Source organism: Talpa occidentalis, unplaced genomic scaffold (assembly GCF_014898055.3).
Source record: "Talpa occidentalis isolate TD23 unplaced genomic scaffold, MPIMG_talOcc4v2.1 talOcc4.17, whole genome shotgun sequence".
NCBI lineage: Eukaryota > Metazoa > Chordata > Mammalia > Eulipotyphla > Talpidae > Talpa > Talpa occidentalis.
Genome location: NW_023601754.1, coordinates 42,594,253 through 42,612,448, shown reverse-complemented (window position 1 = coordinate 42,612,448; position 18,196 = coordinate 42,594,253). Strand labels below are relative to the sequence as shown.

The window sequence follows — 18,196 nt, the reverse complement described above, 5'->3', positions numbered from 1 at the left end:
GCACGGCAGGCGGGCTGCCCTCAGATCACGGCTTCTCCAGCTGGACATCTCCGATGTGGAGGCTGCCCACGTCCTGGTAGGTGCCCTGGAGGCCACGGGAGATGTCCTCGTACATGGAGCAGTCATCGAGGTTCAGGCCCTGGAATGGACAGGTGGTGCTGGGCCTCAGCGCCTGGAGGCCTGGGATACCTGTCCCTCGCCAGCCCATGGAGGAACCCCAGGAGATCTGCCCTCACCTGTCCCTCACCAGTGCCCCCTTTCCACTCACCTCATAAAGATTTTCATCCTCATAGTCGTCCCGGGTATCCACGTCAAACTTCAGGTTCTGCCATCGTTTCTGTCAGGGGAGAGGACACCTCAGTAAGGGGGTACAGGGGGATATGTTCAGACTCTCCTGGATGCCCAGGAGGTGCTTTGTCTGCGAGGGGGAGGCACATGTCCGAAGGCGTGAAGCTAGGTAGCTAGGCAGGGCAGTTGTCTCTGGTCCAGGCCAGGGCTCCCTGCCTCCCATTCTCCGTGATGACAGTACTAGTGACCCAAAGAGAAGCTAGTACAGCTCAGAGACTCTGGCAGGACACCAGCCCCCCTTCTCCCTGGCTTGAGGGTGGAGATGCCAAGGTGGGGAGGAGGGTGATTCACCCTGGGGCGGAAAGCAGGGACTAATCCTCTGGGCCCAGCATTACTTAATACCTTTCACCCTCACAGCCCCAGCGAGGTGGGTGGGTGCTGTCATTCTGGTTTTAGGTGGAGATGCTCAGGCCCTGAGGGCCGTGGCTCCCCAGGACAGCTCACCCTGAACAGCAGCAGCATCCCGGGCACCACAGCGCAGACCAGCAGGATGATCCCCTCCGCGGTGATGATGTTGTTCTTGGTGCCCTCTCCCATGTCCAGGAAGGGTTTGGGGGGTGGATCTGTGGGGAGGGGTGTGGCTAGAGCTCTGGCACCTCTGCCCTCCCTGCCTCCTGCCTGCCCACCCAACAGACTGCTGAAGCCCCTTACTCTGCAGGTGAGAGAAAGGGAGCCCCATGGGGCTGTGGCTCTGGGGCTGGCCCTGGCACTCACCACGCACTCGGAGGTAGGTGCCGCAGGAGCGCTTGGTCTGGTTCCCGTCCTCCACCTCGCAGTAGTACAAGCCCCAGTGGCTCTTGTTGACCTGATGGATGATCAGCTCCTCGCTGGTCTGGAATTCCAGACGCTTCGCTGGGTAGCTGTAGTTGCTTGGTAGGGCGAGCCACCAGGTGACTTTTGGGTGGCTGTTGGGTCTGCTGACCCTGTGCGGGCACTCGAGGCGGGCCTTCTCCCCCAATCTCACCGTCAGGGAGGGCAAGCCTGGGCCCACCCACAGGGCCTGGCCCCAGGGGCCTGTGGAGAGGTGGGTGCGTCAGGCTCTGGTCAGGGGGCACTGACCAGCCCTGGCCCCTTCAGCTACAGCGCTCCTGGGTGTGTGTGTGGGCAGAGGACTGAGGATGCTCAGGCAGGAAGGAGGATGCTCCTGAGGGCAGTGAGACACCATGGGGGGTGAGGACAGTGAAGATGCTCCTGGGGGAGGATAGACACCTCTGAGAGGAGAGAGAACACTCCTTGGGCTTGAGAGGGTGGTGAGGACATCCTGGGCGGGGGGGTGGGGGGGGAGTAAGACCCCCCTGTGGTGGTGCCATGCCCCTGGGCATCCCTGCTGGCCTCTGCAGCACTGTCTCTTGCCACCGTCTCACACTCACTGTGAACACTATGGAAATTTGGTTCCCTCGGGCAAGAAGTACCCCACACAGGCAGCTCCTTCCAGAATCATTTTGGGCATCACCTCATCCTGAAGGCTTCCGGGACCCCTTATCTGCCCCCAGCGCCAGCCGGCCCTGTACCGGGCACTTGATCTTGCAGGATCTTCACAAAACCCTTCAAGTAGGTTCTGTCATTATCCCCGTTTTGCAGGTGGGATGGCTGGGTCCCAGGGAGCGCCGGCTAGCTAGTTGGGGGGGGGGTTCAATCGGCGGCCCCTGGGGCCTCTTCCTGTCAGCTTTGGGCCTATCTTGCTCTGTGTCCTGGGCCTTCCTCTCCTTCTTTGTGAACTTCCAGATCTAAACTTGAGGGTCAGGGGGGAGTTGGTCCCTGGGTTAGATAGGGGGTTAGGAGAGGTTGGCTTCCCTCTGGGAAGCCCCAGCTCTCAGTAACCCAAGATCCTGCCCACAAAGCTGGCTCTGCTGCTTCTGGAGGGAGGAAGAAAAGGAGGAGGAAGGTGAAGAAGAGAGGGACAGAGAGGTGGGGAAAGGGAGTAACCTCAGGGTCTGGGGCTCCTGGTGTAACGTTGGGGAGAACCACCTCCCCAGAGCTCCTGATCAAACAAGCTGGTCACAGTCCCTCCAGCTGCACTGACAGGGAGTGTGGTGTCCATAAGGCTCCCCCTTTCCCAGGACGGAGAAGGGGCTCTGTGTGTGTGTGTGTTGGGGGGGTGACTTCGATCCAAGGCAGAGGAGAAAGCTTTTTCCCCTCTGAAGCAGGTGGTACCCCAAGTCCCCTTTCTTTCCCACCCGGCCGTGGAGTTCAGTCAAGGGCGACTTTAGTTCCTTATTTTGGCCGTGGGGGTGAGAGGGCGGCCTGCCTCCCTCCATGGGGCTGCGAATGTGCTTCAATTTTGCTGAGCCCCCCCATCCTCCCCTCACCATCTTGGGACAGTGAAGCAGATGGAAGCGCTTTCTACCGGGCCATTTTCTTCTGGCTCCTTTCCTGTCTCTCCAGCACCCTCCCCTCTGCCTGTACCCTCTCTGTCGTGTCCAGAGTTCCACCCCTTGCCCCCTTAGCCACATACCCAGGCCAGCAGCTGAGATCCAGAAGAGGAGGAAGATGGCGGCAGGAGGGGCTTGGAGGACTCTGGGACCCCCCAGCATCTTCTCCCAGTGGGTTGGTTGGTCTGGGTAGCAGCTGATCTGGGGTACCAGAACCCACCTCAGCCTGGCCCCAAACCCCGCCCCACTTCCTGCTTGGCCCTGGCGGAGACGGGCTCCACTGGCTACCTGCTAGGCCCTGGCTGCCAGGCTGGGGCAGTCCCTGCCTTCTGCTTCAGGCCCTGCGTGGAGAGAAACCGCTTCTGCACCTGTGGAGGCCACAATTCCCCTGAGAGGAGGCGGCTGGAGTAGGGTAGGGCTCAAGGCCTGGCTCCTCGCGGTCAGCCCTGGCAAAGGAGCCTGAGGGAGCCAGAGTTTGGGGTGCCGCACACTGGCCATTTGGTGGTGTCTGCCCCTCACTGGCCTTGCTCCCTTTCAGGGCCATGGTGTCCTCACCTCGAGTGGTTGACATTGAGGATTTAGGGGGGCTGTGTTTCAGCAGCACAGAATGCTGGGCCTGTCATATCATAGGTGTTCAGAGATCTGGGCAACTAGTAACGCGCATGAGGAATGAGTGAGGCAGGCCCCCCAGCTGCGACAGGCTGTGCTTCCCTCCAGGGCCTCCCGGAGACCAGGAGAAAACATCTCTGTGGGGCTGGAAACTGACATCCCAGGCAGCCAAGGAGTTAGGGCCCCAAGGGGCTTTTTGGGTTCTTTCTTTTCAGTCTCTGTAAAACTCCAGCTGGCCTTCAGGGAGGCCACCCCCATTTTACAGAGGAGGAAGCTGAGGTTCCAAGAGGCCACGGCATCACTTGCCAGGGGCAGTACAGCTGGGGAGTCACAGTCACTAGTGTGAGCTCAGGGTCCTCGGGCATCAAATGAAGGGAAATGAGGGTCAGGGTGGGAACTGACTTGAGGCTGTTAAGATGTCTGTGAGCACCCACCCCCCAATGTGTGCACCTGCCCCCTATGTGTGCACAGAGGAAGGAGAAAGGCGGAGCTCAGGCACAAAACGAAAGAGAAAAAAACATGTAGCAGGATACAGTTGACTTGTTTGCAAAAAGCAAAACAGCAGCGAGCTGCTAGGAACAGGTGCATCTGTGACCAAGGTGGAAACCCAGGCCATGCAGTGACCCCCAGTTCCTGAGAGGGATCACCTCCTGGGGCGTCAAGGGGGAACGTCCAGAGATTTTGTCCCTCCTAGTTTTCCTCCTGAAGTGGACAGCCGGTTTGTGGGTCTTTGTCACATTTCTGTGTATACCATTTTGCATGCTTGAAGAATTTCATAATTTTACCCTCAAGTTCAAGATGCAAGGTTTTTTTTTTTTCTTAAAGATTTATTTATTTATACATACAAAAGCTGGGGTACAGGCCAGAGATGCGGGGGTGGGGGTGAGAGGATTCATCAGAGACAGAGCAGAGAACAGAACAGGCAGACTGACTGAAATACACTGCTGAGGGGAGCAGCGGATGAGACAGGAGAGGTCTGCTGCACTATGTGAGATTCTCTCTGGCCGGCCAGGGATTGAACTCGTGCTGCAGAGGTTGTGGATAGCTTCATAGTGCGGTGCTTAACCCCTTGCGCCACCGGGGAGGCCCATGCAAGGTTTTTTTTTAAAATTAAAATTCTTATTTTATTTTTCTTTATTCGGGTAACACTGGTTTATAACACTGTAGAAGATTTGGGGGAATAAGGCCTCCCTGGTGGTGCAGGGGTTAAAGTCTCAGCGCTTTCAAGCTATAGGCAGCTACTGCAGCATGAGTTCAATCCCCAGCCAGGGAGCTGACCCACATGGCGCAGCAGACCTCTCCTGTCTTGCTGGCTACTCCCCTCAGCTACACTGCTGTAGATCTGCCTGTTCTGCTCCCCACTGTGTCTGGTGTATTCTCTCACCCCCTGCACTTATGGCCTATGCCCCAGTTCTTGTATGCATAAATAGATAAAAACAAAATATTTTTTAAAAAATTTTTAAAGATTTATTTATTTTTATTATTTATTTTAAAAAAGATTTATTTATTTATTTTATACAAGAACCAGGGTACAAGCCAGAGGCGCGGGAGGGTGAGAGGATTCACCAGAGACAGAGCCGGGAACAGAACAGGCAGACTGATGAAATACACTGCTGAGGGGAGCAGCGTGCGTGACGGGTGAGGTCTGCCACGCCATTTGGGAATCTCCCTGGCCGGCCAGGAATCAAACCTGTGCTGCAGAGGCTGCGGAGAGCTTCACAGCACTGCGCTAGACCCTCTGCGCCACCTGGGAGGCCCAATAAAATAAAATCTTAAAAAAAAAGAAAAAAGATTTAGGGAAATAGGTTTACACCACCTGAGATGTATGTTTCCACACCACCCCCACCATCAAAGCCCCCTTCCATTTACCAATCAAGATCCCTGTCCCCAAGATTTGAGTTTTATTTATTTTTTTAAAGATTTATTTGTTTATGCATACAATAACTGGGGTGTAGGCCAGAGGTGTGAGAGCATTCACCAGAGACTGAGTGGGAAGTAGAACAGGCAGACTGACTCAAATACACTGTTGAGGGGAGCCGCGGGTGGTGAGGCCGGAGAGGTCTGTTGCACCATGTGAGTCAGCTCCTTGCCAGGGATCGAACTTGTGGTGGGGAGTCTGCCAATAGTTTCATAATGCTGAGCTTTAACCCCTTGCGCCACCAGGAAGGCCCAAGATTTGTTTTAAATCTCTCTTCTGCGGCTGACTGGTCGTCTGAGTCTCCTGTAACCTGGGCACCACCTCCCCACCTTAAGAGGCTGTCAGGATATTACACAGCTCGCTCACTAGTTTCTCTTCTCTGGGTGCGGGGCCCTTCCCCTTCCCTCCAGGGACCCAGGTGCTCTGTTGGGCCCCTCTCTGCATAGCAGGGACCTCTCTGAGCTTCGGCCTCCCCTTTGCATTAGTCCCTAGTGCTTCAGTCTCCCCTTCTGACTCCTTTCAGAATCTGCCTGGATCCTGACGCTGGAGTCCGCCTTGGGCCGCGTTCAGCGGCCGATCCATTTCCAGGCCCTCCACTGCCCCCCAGTGGCCGGAGGCGCGGCGGTCGGATTACAGGCCTCGGGCTGGGCAGTCTGGGCATCCCTGTCTGCGTAGTGCCCGAGTACTAGATGCATGGCATTGTGTTCTCACGAGAACTTTGGGAAATGGCATCATTGTCAGCCAGCAAAAGAGGTGAGCCCAGAACGGGGAGGTGCTGCTCCCCGGCCTTGCTCAGTTTGTGCCTCCTTTTCCCTGCCGAGAGGCGGTGCGCTGTGGGGCGGGAGGGTGAGGGGGTGCGGGGGCGGGTGGGTGGCGGGGGAGCCGGAGTCAGGTTGCCTGGTTCACCAGCGGGCTCTGCCACTGCCTCGCTGTGGGACGTCGGGCACATCACTCAGCCTGGGACTGGCTCTTCCCAGCTCCAAACTGCAGCTGTTTCTGGGCACCTACTTCGTAGGGTTGCCCAGTGTATTAGATGATTGATTTGTAACGCGCCTGCGCGTGGTAGGACCTGCATGTTTATTCAGTACAAATCTTCCAGCACTGACAGCTTCATACACCCCGGGGGGAGGACTTTCGGTTTAATCCTCTTTCATTTGGAACATCTGGGTAGCACCAGCTGCTCTTCTGCCGGGCGTGCTCTGGGCCAGGGCGCTCTCTGCCTGCTATCTCCCCGACTCCCTCTTGAGTCAGTGGCTTTGACAGTCTGGAGCGGAAGCCTAAGAAAGTTGCTCAGGGCCGCAGAGAATTAAGGGTTGGGATTTACACCCACATCTTTTGGGGAGTGGGTCCTAGCTGAGGAATTCCTTGGGCTGATGGAACGCCTGGATCGAGCCAACCGATTCATCAGCACCCTAAGTTTTCCCCAATTGGGAGGTGGTCACTACTGGCGGTGAGAGCGCCCTCTCCAGGCCTGTCACGAGCCCACCGGGTGCCCTTCGGATCCGCCGCCCTGACCAAGGGGTCCAATCACCGGCGGAGAACCAGCCCCTTTCGCGCCGAGCCAACCGCAGTGCGGGGCCGTGGAGGCGGCCCCGCCTTGCAGCCGCGGCTCCGCGCAGGCGCCCGCTCGCCCTTTCCTTGAGAGCACTAATGCAGCCGGGGGCTCCCTAGCACCCCACGACCCAGGACGTTTATGTTAGCTTCACTTCACAGCAGGGCCCAAGGCCAGAGATCCCAAAAGGGAAGGCTCAGAGTGAACAACTCGGCCCTGGCAGTCAGAGAGGAGGTGCACACAGGGCAGGCGCGGGCCCTCAGGGCCTTCAGTCCCTGCCCAGCGTTCAGGGGAAAAAGCTGCTGAGCCTGCGCCCCTCCAGCTTTGCTCTGGCAGGGGCCTTGGAGCCACCTCTGCAGCCAGGCCTCAGCTTTCTCATTTTCTGAGAATGCAAAGGCAGGAACAGCCTGGGGAAGGGGACATCCTGCTTGTTTAGGGGGAAGCTGTCTCATCTAGGGGGGCTGGGCTCCAGCTTTTGGAGGCTGTTGTTAGGTACCACAGGCTCGCAAGGACCCCAAGCCAGTTTCACAAGGGAAGGAAGAGGAGCAGGCAATCAAGAGACCAGACCAGGATTACGAATGAGGCAATTTATTAACCCAGCATCGTTTGTTCGTTCTAATGCTTCTTGTTGGCAGCTGCCACCTGTGGGAAATGGGAGACAAATGATCAGCAGCGGGGTCTGGCTTGGGGACCTTTGGACCCACTACCCACAGGATGCCAGCTACCTGGATTTGTGCTTTCACACACCTCCCCTCCTTCCTGCAAACCTGGGGTATTGCCCAAGTCACAGCAGTGGACGAAGGGGCTCAAGGAGAGGGAGTGGTGAATGGGATTCCAGTGTCTTCCCACTGCTGCCTGGGCCTGGTGTCCCCCTCCAGGGGACAGACACCTTCCATTCTTTTCTGACACTTGACTAAGTGACTAAGCACTGTCAAGGCTACTAGAAGGCCTGACTCAATGACACAGAAAGAAAACCAACAAGGGTTATGCCCTGGGGCCCTCCTGCGGCAGCTCAGAGAACCAGAGAATCCTCACCTCAGGCATGCAGCCAAGAGCTTATCACCCTACAGACAAGAGACAGCTCTAGGCCTGGGTTCTGAGCCAGCCCGCCTCTCCATCCATGCTCAGCAAGCACAGAGGAGGAACACACAGTATGCAGAAGGCTGACCTGGGAAGACGGGGTGGGAACATGCCCTGGCAGTGTGAGAAGCAAGCCCATTTGTGCCAGTGTTTCTAACTGGTTCCAGCAGGAAGTCAGGAATGTTTTCTCCTACCCCCTCCCCCACCAGAGCCCCGGCGTGCCCTCACCTGTCCGGCGATTCTGTCCAGATCTCTCTGTCCCTGAGGTGTCAGTTTGCGGCCCCTGTGGGAGAAGGGTCATGAGGCCCAAGCGCAGGCTCAGCCCCACTCCTGCCAGCACTTTCCAGGTGAGAGCCTTGGAGAACCAGCTTCCCAAGGCAGCACCTGGCCGCGGACCACAGCCAAGCCCCACCACAGCCCAGCTGGCTGCATTCTAATGAGATGGGGGCAGGGGTGGGAGCCTCCCCCCCACCCCCGGGAGCTGATGGGGTGTCGTTTGTGCAAGCATTAGATCAAAAGCCCCGAAAAATCAATTGGGAAAAGTTAACGAGCAGGCTAATGAAAGCGGACAGTCTCTAAATTACCTTCCTGGAGCTCGGGGTAGCCAGCCAGAGAGGTCGGGGCCAGGCCCTGCGCTGTTGCCTGAGGGGCAGGAGACTGCAGGGTGGACTGGGCACTGTGCACAGGGGTGTGGGTGGGGTGGCCTCGACAGCCTCATTACTGGCCATCTGGCCTCAAGGTCCCCCCTTGCTTACCCATCTTGGTCCTTTTCCACCATTTTCAGCCCCTCCAGGGCTTGGAGGACTCGACGGGCCACACTCTTGGAGCCTCTGCTGAAGTGGCTGGGCATGACGCCATTCCGCTGACGCCCCCCATAGATCTTGGTCATGGAGCCGACCCCAGCACCGCCCCGGAGGTACAGGTGCCGCGCTGTGGAAGCTGGGGGGAGTGCAAGGGGACTTGAGGACCTTCTCAGACAAAGAGGCCTCTTCACAGCTGAGGCAGGCTGGGGGAAGGGCTGTGCTCAAGGGTACACACCCACAACCTGTGTGTGGCAGCAGAAGCTCACCAGTCACGATTTTATAGCCAGGTTTCTGGGAACACATGAGACCCAGTGCCTGACCCCACCCTCAAGGGCCATTACTGCCCCACCTGTCCATCAGGCTGGACCTGAGGGAGAGTGGATGGCCCCCTCTGTGGACCAGCCTCCTTAGAGGTGCTCACTCCTGTTGTCCTGGATCATGTAGGCAGGCCCCATGACACCTGCTGTTCCTTTCCTCCTATGAAGCAGCAGGGCAGCTGCCCTCATTTAAGGAATCGCCCCTTGGGAAAGGATCACTGTGAAGACCCCATGGGAGCGTGTCCAGTGCTAGCCTTCTCAGGACACAGGTGGCAGGACCCTTGCTAGCAGCATGTCACAAGGCCTGCAGGGCCAGCCCCTCCAGACTGTCTAGAGCTCAGGGGCCTCTGTGGCGCCACGGAATTGCAGGCGAGGCAGAGAATTCTGTATGTCATTCTGGGACTCCCAGACCAGCATGTTGGGTTTTGCTCAAGTGACTACTCCCCTTGGTGCTGAAGGGGGAATTGGGACTCACTCCAATGCCTGCTCAGCGAGCAAGGAGCATGCCAGGCTGCGCCCATGACCTTCTGGTGCTGGGTGGCCCCCGCCAGGGCAGTTCTTCCAAACTGTCCCTGACCACTCCTGCCCTCCAAAAATGCCCAGCAGCTCCCGCTATCCTTCCCATGCCTCTCCCTGCCATGCCCCCACTCTGTCAGCATGCAGTCAGCCCCAGAGAGCTCTGCATGGAAGGTGCAAGCCAACCCTGAGTGGAGGGGCCAGCTGCGTGTTCCCCTCCCTGTCAAGCACTAAAGAGACAGCTTAAGTCCTCAGCAGCGACAAACCCCCAACTCTTAAGTTTATTCAGGTGGTGGGGATGGGTTAATCTTTTCCTGACTCTGTAGTAGCTGGTGTGCTATCAGACATTACAAGGCCCTCCCCACCACCTCACTCTGTGCTAATTATTTTCCTGACCCATTAAGAAGGTGAAGTATTAACTTCATAAATTGGAAATTCTAACTTTCCCACCTCCATCTCCTCAGCCCTTGACACAAATCAAGATCACCCTTGCTGTCTGGGGGCCACAGCGAACCCTGTGCTGCCACTAATGGCCTGGGCCTGTCCTTCAGTTCCTGCAAAGGAGTCTGCTCCCCTCTTACACTCTTGGGTGGCAACCTGTTCCTCAAGAAACCCCGTAGGGGCCTCCCTGGTGGTGCAGTGGGTTGAGCGCAGTGCTATGAGGCTGTCTGCAGTCTCTGCAACGCAGGTTCAAGTCCCAGCCAGCCAGGGAGAAACCCACATGGCGCAGCAGACCTCTCCTGTCGTGCCCACTGCTCCCCTCAGCAGTGTTTCGGTCTGTCTGCCTGTTTTGCTCCCTGCTCTGTCTCTGGTGAATCCTCTCACCCTCCCGTGTCTCTGGCCTGTGCCCCAGTTCTTGTATAAAAATAAACAGAAGTGGCAGAGCAGGGGCTGAAAGGTCCACGCAGGAAGCCGGAATGCAAAAGCCTACCCGAAAGCCCACCTGGGGGGCAGGAATGTGAATACCTGCCTGGAGGACTCAGACAAAGAACCTCTACCTGCCCTACAAACTTTTCCCGCCGTTCGAGCCCAACTACCCACCTGACCTCTCCTCACCCTATAAAACCCTGCTTCCCCCTAACAACGTGCGCGACTCCACTGACCCCCGCCTTGGGTCTGTGAGGTCCGCCTGGGGCGCAATAAACTTTCCCTCCCTTTGAGAAATGTAGCCTGGCTCTCCTCTCCTTTACCACGCCCAACCTTTCAGGGGCCACCGTAAAAAAGAAGAAAAAAAAACCTTGTAGGAGTCACTCTCCACCTCAAACTGTGGAAGGGCCCCATGGTGCCCCACCCACTCACCTTCAGGGAGAGCAGACATGTGTCCCACGTCAGGGGAGGGTCACATGGCACCTGAACAGGCCGTCTTCCCAGCACAGCACCTCACACCTGGTTCTAATTTTGGTCCAAACTATGGATAGCCAGTCCTGACCCACTGAATCAGTAAGCAGTGGAAGGAACCCTCCTTGATGGATTTGCCCTTGATCTTTCTTTGCCAAACTTTTTTAAAAAAAGATTTATTTATTTATGCACACAAGAACTAGGGTACAGGCCAGAAGTGTGGGAGGTGAGAGGATTCACCAGAGACAGAGTGGGGAACAGAACTGGCGGAATGACTGAAATACACTGCAGAGGGGAGCAGCGGGCGAGTCAGGAGAGGTCTGCTGCGCCATGTGAATAGCTCCCTGCCTGGGGATCGAACTCATGCTGCAGTGGCTGTGGATAGCTTCAAAGGTTGTCTCAACCCCTGCGCCACCAGGGAGGCCCTCTGCCTAACTTAAAAAAAAAAAAAAAAAAAAAAAAAAAAGAACCACTTCTCTGACTTCAATTCACCTTTAACATGCTCTGGCAGTGCCCCCACCCTTCATTCCTTTTGTTAACACAGCACAAGCCGGTACCCCGCCTGGCGCAGGGGTCAGAGGCAAACCAGCTCCATCTTGCAATAAAATGCACTCAGCTGTTCTGTTTCAGCAGCGGCTCGTGGTCAGCCACCTAACAGGACACACTGAATTCCCACCTCCCTCCCAAGGGCTTCTGGGCATCACAAAGCCAAGAGGCTTGTGCAGGGCTATACTGCCTCTGCCCTCCACAACTCCTTTCTAGTTCTGGCGCACTCCTTACCTACTCTAGACAACTGGTCCCTCTTCTAGATCACCCTCCAGCAGGGCCCTAGCCTCTGTACCACACCCAATCTGAGAGCAGGATCTACCCACTCCACACTGGAGACTGTCCCCTCCCCCAAACTGGCCCTCCGATCCAGGAAACTTTACCCTAAAACCATGAGGAGGCAAAAGAGGCCAAGCCTCCAGTAAGGGGGAAAATGTAAACAGGGTAGACCTGGCTTTGGAGCCAGCCTGCCATGCCCTTCCAGGGCCATTTCACCCACCTGTGCCTTAAGTTTCCTCTTTAGCAAACGCCTAAGCCTGCAAAACTTGCCCAGAACATAACCAGAACACCAAACTAAGTGGGTGCACTCTAGACTTTAAGAGGCCGGCAGATTTTCAGGGAAATAGGTAAGTCATCGAGGCTCCACCACCCTCATGCCACTAGGGCAGGCAGAAATTGGTCGCAGCACCCCACTGAGGTCTCACCCAGGGTATTTGTGCCATTCCCTGTGAATCTTTCTCCAACTCAAAAAATAAAATCTGAGTGCTATCCAGGAAGACAGCCAGCACCCCTTCAAGTGGTGAGTGGGGTGGACTGTGGCTTCGCAGCCCACAGAGCCCTAGCACCTTAGCCTCCCTGGATCAACAGAAAACAGCCATCTGTTGGGCAGGGTTTCGGTGGGGGAGGGATGTAACTCATTATGTATATTCACCTGACCAAATGGAAAAAGCTACCAGATTCTTTCTCCTAAACTTCGACCCAGAGGTGCCCTGATCTACCAACTTTTGAGGCACTGTCAAAGAACATTCAGAAGCAGGCAGTCTTGCTTCCCAAGGTGGGCAGAGGGGGTGCTGGTCTCATCAATGTGTGTCCAGGGAGGGAGATCAAATCTTTGTCCTGTCACCTGCCCCATTTTCTTTCTGAATGCACCCAGGTGCGTGGGTGGGTGGCTATACTGCCCACCCCAGAGTTGTTTTGTTGGTACCCGGGGGGTCAGAAAGTGGAGAGCATGGACATTTGATGTGTCCTCCCCACCCACCCACAACACCACCTCATAGTTTCAAGTGCTGGGCAACTCGTGCCAAGGCCAACTCCTCTCAACCTCATTCTGGAATTGTCAGTTTCTGAATAGTGCTTGCCACATCCTCTACTGGAAACAAGCTTCAGCAAGGATAGGGTCCCACTTTGGAGGAAGACTTAAAATTAGAGGCTGAAGGGCCTTCGAGGTCTTTGCAGAGGCTGTCACCCCGCAAAACCAATGTCAGGGACAGGTGAAAACTAGCCCTGCACAGTGTGAGGCTACACTGTCAATGTTTCTGAGTTATCACTATAAGACACGGGGCTGGCAAGCAGTCACTGGAAGACTTAAGATTTTCTTCTGGACTCTTGCTGGGGCTTGTCAGGTTATAGAGCAAGGAGTGACCTGGCCACATCTCCCACTACTCAGCTCGAACTTGCTAGCGTCAGAGAAGGGGACCCTGATGATCTGAGCAGGACACAGCTGACTTTTCTCGAATGATTACTTCAGAGCAAGTGTGTTTTAGAAGCATCTGAGTGGACTGAGCTCATTTGTTCTTCACCATAACTCCGAATTTACAAATGAGAAAGCAAGTGGCACAGGCCAATGGAGGCACACGGTTAAGAGACAGCAAACTCAGTACCTAAGTCCATGAATGTACAAAGGATGTCTCTAAAAACAAACCACCTCTAAGCAAAATATAAACACTCATCTGTTCCTGAGTTTCTCTTGCAACTCAGGAGAAGCTGCAGGTCCTCATGCAAACCTCTTACTGATTAAGAAACAGATTCAGAACATGAAGCTACTGACTACAACGCAAAGCCTGCAGTAGTAAAGATCTTCTCTTGGCTTGCAAACCTGGGGGTAAGGAGACATGGTCCTCACCAGGGGGTCCCCAGCTCCCCACCTTCCAGGTGAAGACCCCAGTTCCTCACCAGCTCTCGTGTAGAACCAGTTCTCATCGTAGGGTGCGAGCTCTTTATGCTTGGCCAGCTTGACAGTGTCCACCCATTCAGGGACTTTCAGCTTCCCGGACCTGGACCAAGACAGCGGGGAAAGGCACAATTCGGAAATCTCCAACTTTTTCATGCCCAGCCCCCCAGAATACAGAGAGGCTCCCACACAACGCACGACTTGCATATAAAGACAGGCCCACACAGGGACCTCAGATGAGTCCCCTGGCCAGAGAAGACCAGCACGGCAAATCCCGCGGGGCCAGCAAGCCCCGGCCCCACACTCACTTTTTGAGGAAGGCTGCCAGAGCTCTGACGAACTCCTGCTGGTTCACGTCTTTTACAGTAACTCCAGGCATCTGCGAGGAAGATCGGGCACGTGAACACAGGGCTGGTGGGGACGACTGACAGGGCCGCGGCCCAGCCCGGCGCCGCCGAGACCGCCGCACCCCGGTACTTCCGCAGGGCCCTTCTCCGGTCCTGCGCCCTAGGGCCCCGGCGCCAGAGGGTCCCAGAGTCCCCGCCGGCCCCGATCTCTACGGGCAGCACGAAGGCAGCCTGATCCCACCTGCGGAGACGCTCGGCGCCCCCAGCCCCCGGCCCTGCCCCCCAGGCACCGCCCTCGCCGCTGCCCACCAGGCCGAGTCTCGGTTCCCGGACCGCGCCGACCGGACATGCCCGGGCCTGCCGCTCGCACGTGGCCGCAGTTTCAGGGGGCGGGGCGGCCTCTCGTGGCCTCCCCGGGCCCCGGATCACGCGCCCCGAGCTGGGGACACGGCTCCAGACACGCCGCACTCAGCCCGCATCGGAGCGCCGGTCTTACCGTGCGGCCTCCGCGCTGCCAGCCAGGGGAAAGGGAGCAACGGGGTTTCCCGGGCGCACAAGTCGGGCGTCGAGCCTCGCGAGAGTTACGAGAGCTCGCGAGAGCAGACTTAGAGACGGCAACTCCGCCCCTCTCAGGGCGAGTGAGGCTTCACTTCCGCCGAGCCGGGCCGTGTGCAGTGAGGGGCTGGACGGCAAAGCGTTAAGTCACGGGGTGCGGGGAGGCCGGTTTCTTCCCCGACCGTCTTTTCCCGGAGAGTGGCAGAGGGGACAGAGCTCTGGTCTTGGGCTGGGGGGGCGGTATGGCCTCGTTTCCGTCCGTCGTGGTTAGGAGGATGAGCGGCGGCGGAGAGCGATGGTGGAAGTTATGGGGAAGGAGGGTGGGCAGGAAAGAGGTTTGGCCACGGTTGGAGCCCTCAGCAGGGCGAGCCCCTTTCACGGTGGAAGTGGCTTTTCTGGCCGGAAGTGGGGGCAGTAAGGGCGGAACTGTGACGGAGAAGCCAGGTGACGTGCAAAGAAGAAATATGGCCACTACTTCCCTTGGCCGACGGTACCCGGGAGCGCGGGAGGCGGAAGACCCACCCTTCTTAGGGCGGAAGTTGCTTCACCAGCACTTAGGCGACCGGAGTGGGCGTCAGGCACTGGAGGCGGGGAGGAGCTAAGGGCAGGGACAAAGAGGCGGGGGCGGGGCCCGCGAAGCAGTCAGCTGGGCTCTGCCTTCTAGTGTCTGAATAGGCTCGTTGGGCCATCAGATGTAGCCTGCCTGCGTAAATCTGCCCACCCCACTGACCTGTGCAGCTGTAAACACACCACTTGCCCTCCCAAGGCTTAGTCTCTCCATTAAAAAAGGAAAAAAAATTAAACGGAGACACATTCTGACAATTTTCCCCTTTTAAGTGATTGTCCCTGTACATGGTGCATCACATATTCCAGCAACCATTATTTCTTTGTGTGCCTAGTTTGTGCCAGGCATAGATAAGCATTACGTGGTTTTACATGCATGAGCTAGTTTAATCTTTATAAGGCTCATCAGCCAAGAACACGAGGGACACACCTATGGTCTTATAAAACTGTTAACGTGCTGCAAAAAGAAATGTTTAGACATGTGTGGCTGTTTTCTTAGCGGAAAAGACTTGGAGAGTTTAAAACAGGATGAATATTTTTTTTTTTCCAGTGTGAAATACGATGTCTGCAGAATGCCTTATTAAAAAAATGCCAACTGGGGCCTCCCCTGGTGGCGCAGTGGTTGAGCGCTGGGCTGCGAGGCTGCCCGCAGCCTCTGCAGCGCCAGTTCGCTCCTGGGCCACTGGCGAGGGTCCCCCCTCCCTTATTCCCCCCCCCCAAATAGCCACCTGTCTTAGTTTGGGCTGCTGTAACGAAATACCATAGACTGGGTGGCTTTCTAACAACCGAAATTTAATTGTCATAATTTTGGCGGTTGGGAAGTCCAAAATCAAGGTACCAGCGGAATGTGTGGAGAGAGCCCTCTTCCTAGGTACCTAGACGGCCATCTTTATGCGTAGTCCTCACATAGCCACAAGGGGGCGAGAGAGCTCTTCGGTGAATCTTTGTAAGGGCACTTTACCATTTCCGAGGACTCCAACCTCATGGACCTAATCACCTCTCAAAGGCATCACCTCCAGATACCACCATATTGGGGATTAGGTTTGAACAGATGAATTTTTTGGGGCACACAAACTATACATGCCATTATACCTTTGTCCAAATTCATAGAACGTATAGTAATAAGAGTGAACCCTTGTGTAAACTATGGACTCTGGGTGACGATGTGTTCATCAGTGGTAACTTGATGGTTAGGGGAAGCCCTAACGTTTTGAAAGGCAAAGGACGACTAAGCCAGTGGTGCAAAAACCCTAACAACTCTGGCAAGAAGGGGTGGTGGGCTGCAGAGGCATGAGAAAGGCTTGTAAAGAGGGCCCTGCCCCTAGCTCCTCCCCGTCTCCATCACTTTATTTTTTTCCACCCATTTCATTTCTCATGTCATCCTGTAAACCCGTTACACTTTCTCTTTTAATTTTCCCACCTGTGTGACCTTGGTGTATTTACTGGTAACCTTTGGTGATCCCTGAGTAGCATGGTGTTAGCCATGTTACGTGTTGCAATCCTTCCCTCCTGGGTGACTATGTGGACTTGATCATCTGTCCAGGGAAAGCACCACAGAGTGAGGCTTATGCATTCTATTAAATGCTGGTCATAGGGGCTCCCTGGTGTCCCAAGGGGTTAAGCACAGCACTCTGAAGCAATCTGCAGCCTCTGCAGCACAAGTTCGATTCCCGGCAGGCCAGGGAGCTACCTACATGATGCAAGACCTCTCCTGTCTTGCCCGCTGCTCCCCTCAGCAGTGTATTTCAGTCAATCTGCCTGTTCTGCTCCCCACTCTGTCTGGTGAATCCTCTCACCCCCCGCACCTCTGGCTTGTACCCCAGTTCTTGTATGCATAAATAAATCTTTTTAAAAAATGCTGGTCATATATCTAAGTTATAACAAAGGGAAGGAAGGGAGGTATGAAGCTGACCTCCATCCTTTGATGATCTTGTAGGAGTCCTGAGAAGTGGTGTAGATGTGCTACTCTGTAATCCTTTAGAGAACAGAAGCATCCTCCTCAAGGACCCAGAAGGAAAGAACAAATTGTACTTGGGTGTTATCGCCATTAATCCTCTTGAATAAAAAGAGGTGTGTAGATAACATCAGAAAAAGAATCAGTCATCAGGCATGTGCCTGGAGCTTTCTGGCTGCCCCTTCTGAAGGTGGGGGTGGGGATGGGCACTCCAGGTCTTCATGTCTTTGGAAAAGCTCTTCACAAGTTTGAAACAACATAAGGAGAACGCAATAGCAGGGGACTAAGAAACAAAGGCAGGTAAGGTCTTATTATTACTTAGTGATATCTTGAGCAGAAAAAGACATTTTGAAAAACCCTGGACTCATGTTTGTCTCCTGGGGTCCTGAATTTTTTTATGTTTCATGAAAATTACCTACTAATTGATTTGCGCCTGGCAAGGAGAGGAAACGTCTTCCAATATTTGCCCAGCAATTTTCCATAAAATACATGGGAAAGTCACTTAATCTCTAAGCTTGTTCCTTTATTTGCAAATGGGAGTAATCCCACATAGCTGGTAGAGCTGCTGTGAATTATATATAGTGGGTGCTCAAAGAGTGGTGATAATTATCTCTAACCTTTTATAGGTCCTTCAAAACTTGTATGAGTAGTTCAGGAAAAACCCTTAATAAAGACTAACTTGATTCTTTCTGTCCTGACTGGCCTTAGTTTCTCCACTTGAAAAATGTTATGTTAGATTAGCATTAAAGTGGCATTCTATTGGCCAAAGCCAGCCTGAAGATAAGTTTTATTTGAGTCCCAGAGGATTTAAACAAGAAAAATTAATCAACATTTTAACATTTCTTTGGAAAAATCAGAAGATGTGGCAATACCAACCCCACACTCCTGCTTGGCAACAATCTGCTAGGGCCCAAAGAGCCTGCCCCCTTCAGCAGGGCCTGCTTTCCCAGTTTTCTAGGCTTGCCTGGCTTTCTTTACTCATTTATTTGATCTGCTTGGCCCTGTAGACATTTCAGCTTGTGGCCCTCTAGACAGCTGGAACTGTTTGCCACTCTCTTACTTGGCCATAAGCAGATCCACATTTGTATTCATTTGTGGAAGGTACTGAATAACTGATTTTCACTTTGAGAAGTGAAATAAAAGTGTTTTCTGTCAGTCAGGAAATACTAGGCTGTGGTAACAAACAATCTCCAAATCACAATAGCTT

At 54.9% G+C, this 18,196-nt stretch overlaps 2 protein-coding genes across 3 annotated transcripts; both read right to left on the bottom strand.

Moving 5' to 3' along the window:
- On the bottom strand, positions 1 to 2,882 carry CD79A (CD79a molecule). The gene is made up of 5 exons (XM_037516660.1): positions 2,804 to 2,882; positions 1,063 to 1,362; positions 793 to 911; positions 269 to 337; positions 1 to 139 (listed from the first exon to the last, which is right to left on the bottom strand). The coding sequence occupies exons 1-5, from the start codon at positions 2,880 to 2,882 to the stop codon at positions 26 to 28; spliced, it is 681 nt and encodes a 226-aa protein (XP_037372557.1). The 3' UTR covers positions 1 to 25.
- A 4,489-nt stretch (positions 2,883 to 7,371) lies between these two features.
- Positions 7,372 to 14,476, bottom strand: RPS19 (ribosomal protein S19). 2 transcript variants are annotated; one of them, XM_037516655.1, is made up of 6 exons: positions 14,413 to 14,476; positions 13,878 to 13,948; positions 13,572 to 13,672; positions 8,635 to 8,818; positions 8,108 to 8,162; positions 7,372 to 7,441 (listed from the first exon to the last, which is right to left on the bottom strand). In XM_037516655.1, the coding sequence occupies exons 2-6, from the start codon at positions 13,946 to 13,948 to the stop codon at positions 7,415 to 7,417; spliced, it is 438 nt and encodes a 145-aa protein (XP_037372552.1). In that variant the 5' UTR covers positions 14,413 to 14,476; the 3' UTR covers positions 7,372 to 7,414. The 2 variants fall into 2 exon arrangements, with proteins under 2 accessions (XP_037372552.1, XP_037372551.1); XM_037516654.1 differs by lacking the exon at positions 14,413 to 14,476 and adding an exon at positions 14,226 to 14,244.
- Positions 14,477 to 18,196: the final 3,720 nt, after the last annotated feature.

Excerpts from the sequence above, each read along its gene's own strand:
- CD79A (XM_037516660.1), bottom strand. The coding sequence starts at position 2,882 with ATGCTGGGGGGTCCCAGAGTCCTCCAAGCCCCTCCTGCCGCCATCTTC. Across the intron at positions 1,363-2,803 it reads GATCTCAGCTGCTGGCCTGG|GCCCCTGGGGCCAGGCCCTG; the intron begins GTATGTGGCTAA and ends ACCTCTCCACAG. Across the intron at positions 338-792 it reads GGATGCTGCTGCTGTTCAGG|AAACGATGGCAGAACCTGAA; the intron begins GTGAGCTGTCCT and ends CTCCCCTGACAG.
- RPS19 (XM_037516655.1), bottom strand. The coding sequence starts at position 13,948 with ATGCCTGGAGTTACTGTAAAAGACGTGAACCAGCAGGAGTTCGTCAGA. Across the intron at positions 13,673-13,877 it reads CTGGCAGCCTTCCTCAAAAA|GTCCGGGAAGCTGAAAGTCC; the intron begins GTGAGTGTGGGG and ends GTCTTGGTCCAG. Across the intron at positions 8,163-8,634 it reads GTGGAAAAGGACCAAGATGG|GGGCCGCAAACTGACACCTC; the intron begins GTAAGCAAGGGG and ends CTTCTCCCACAG.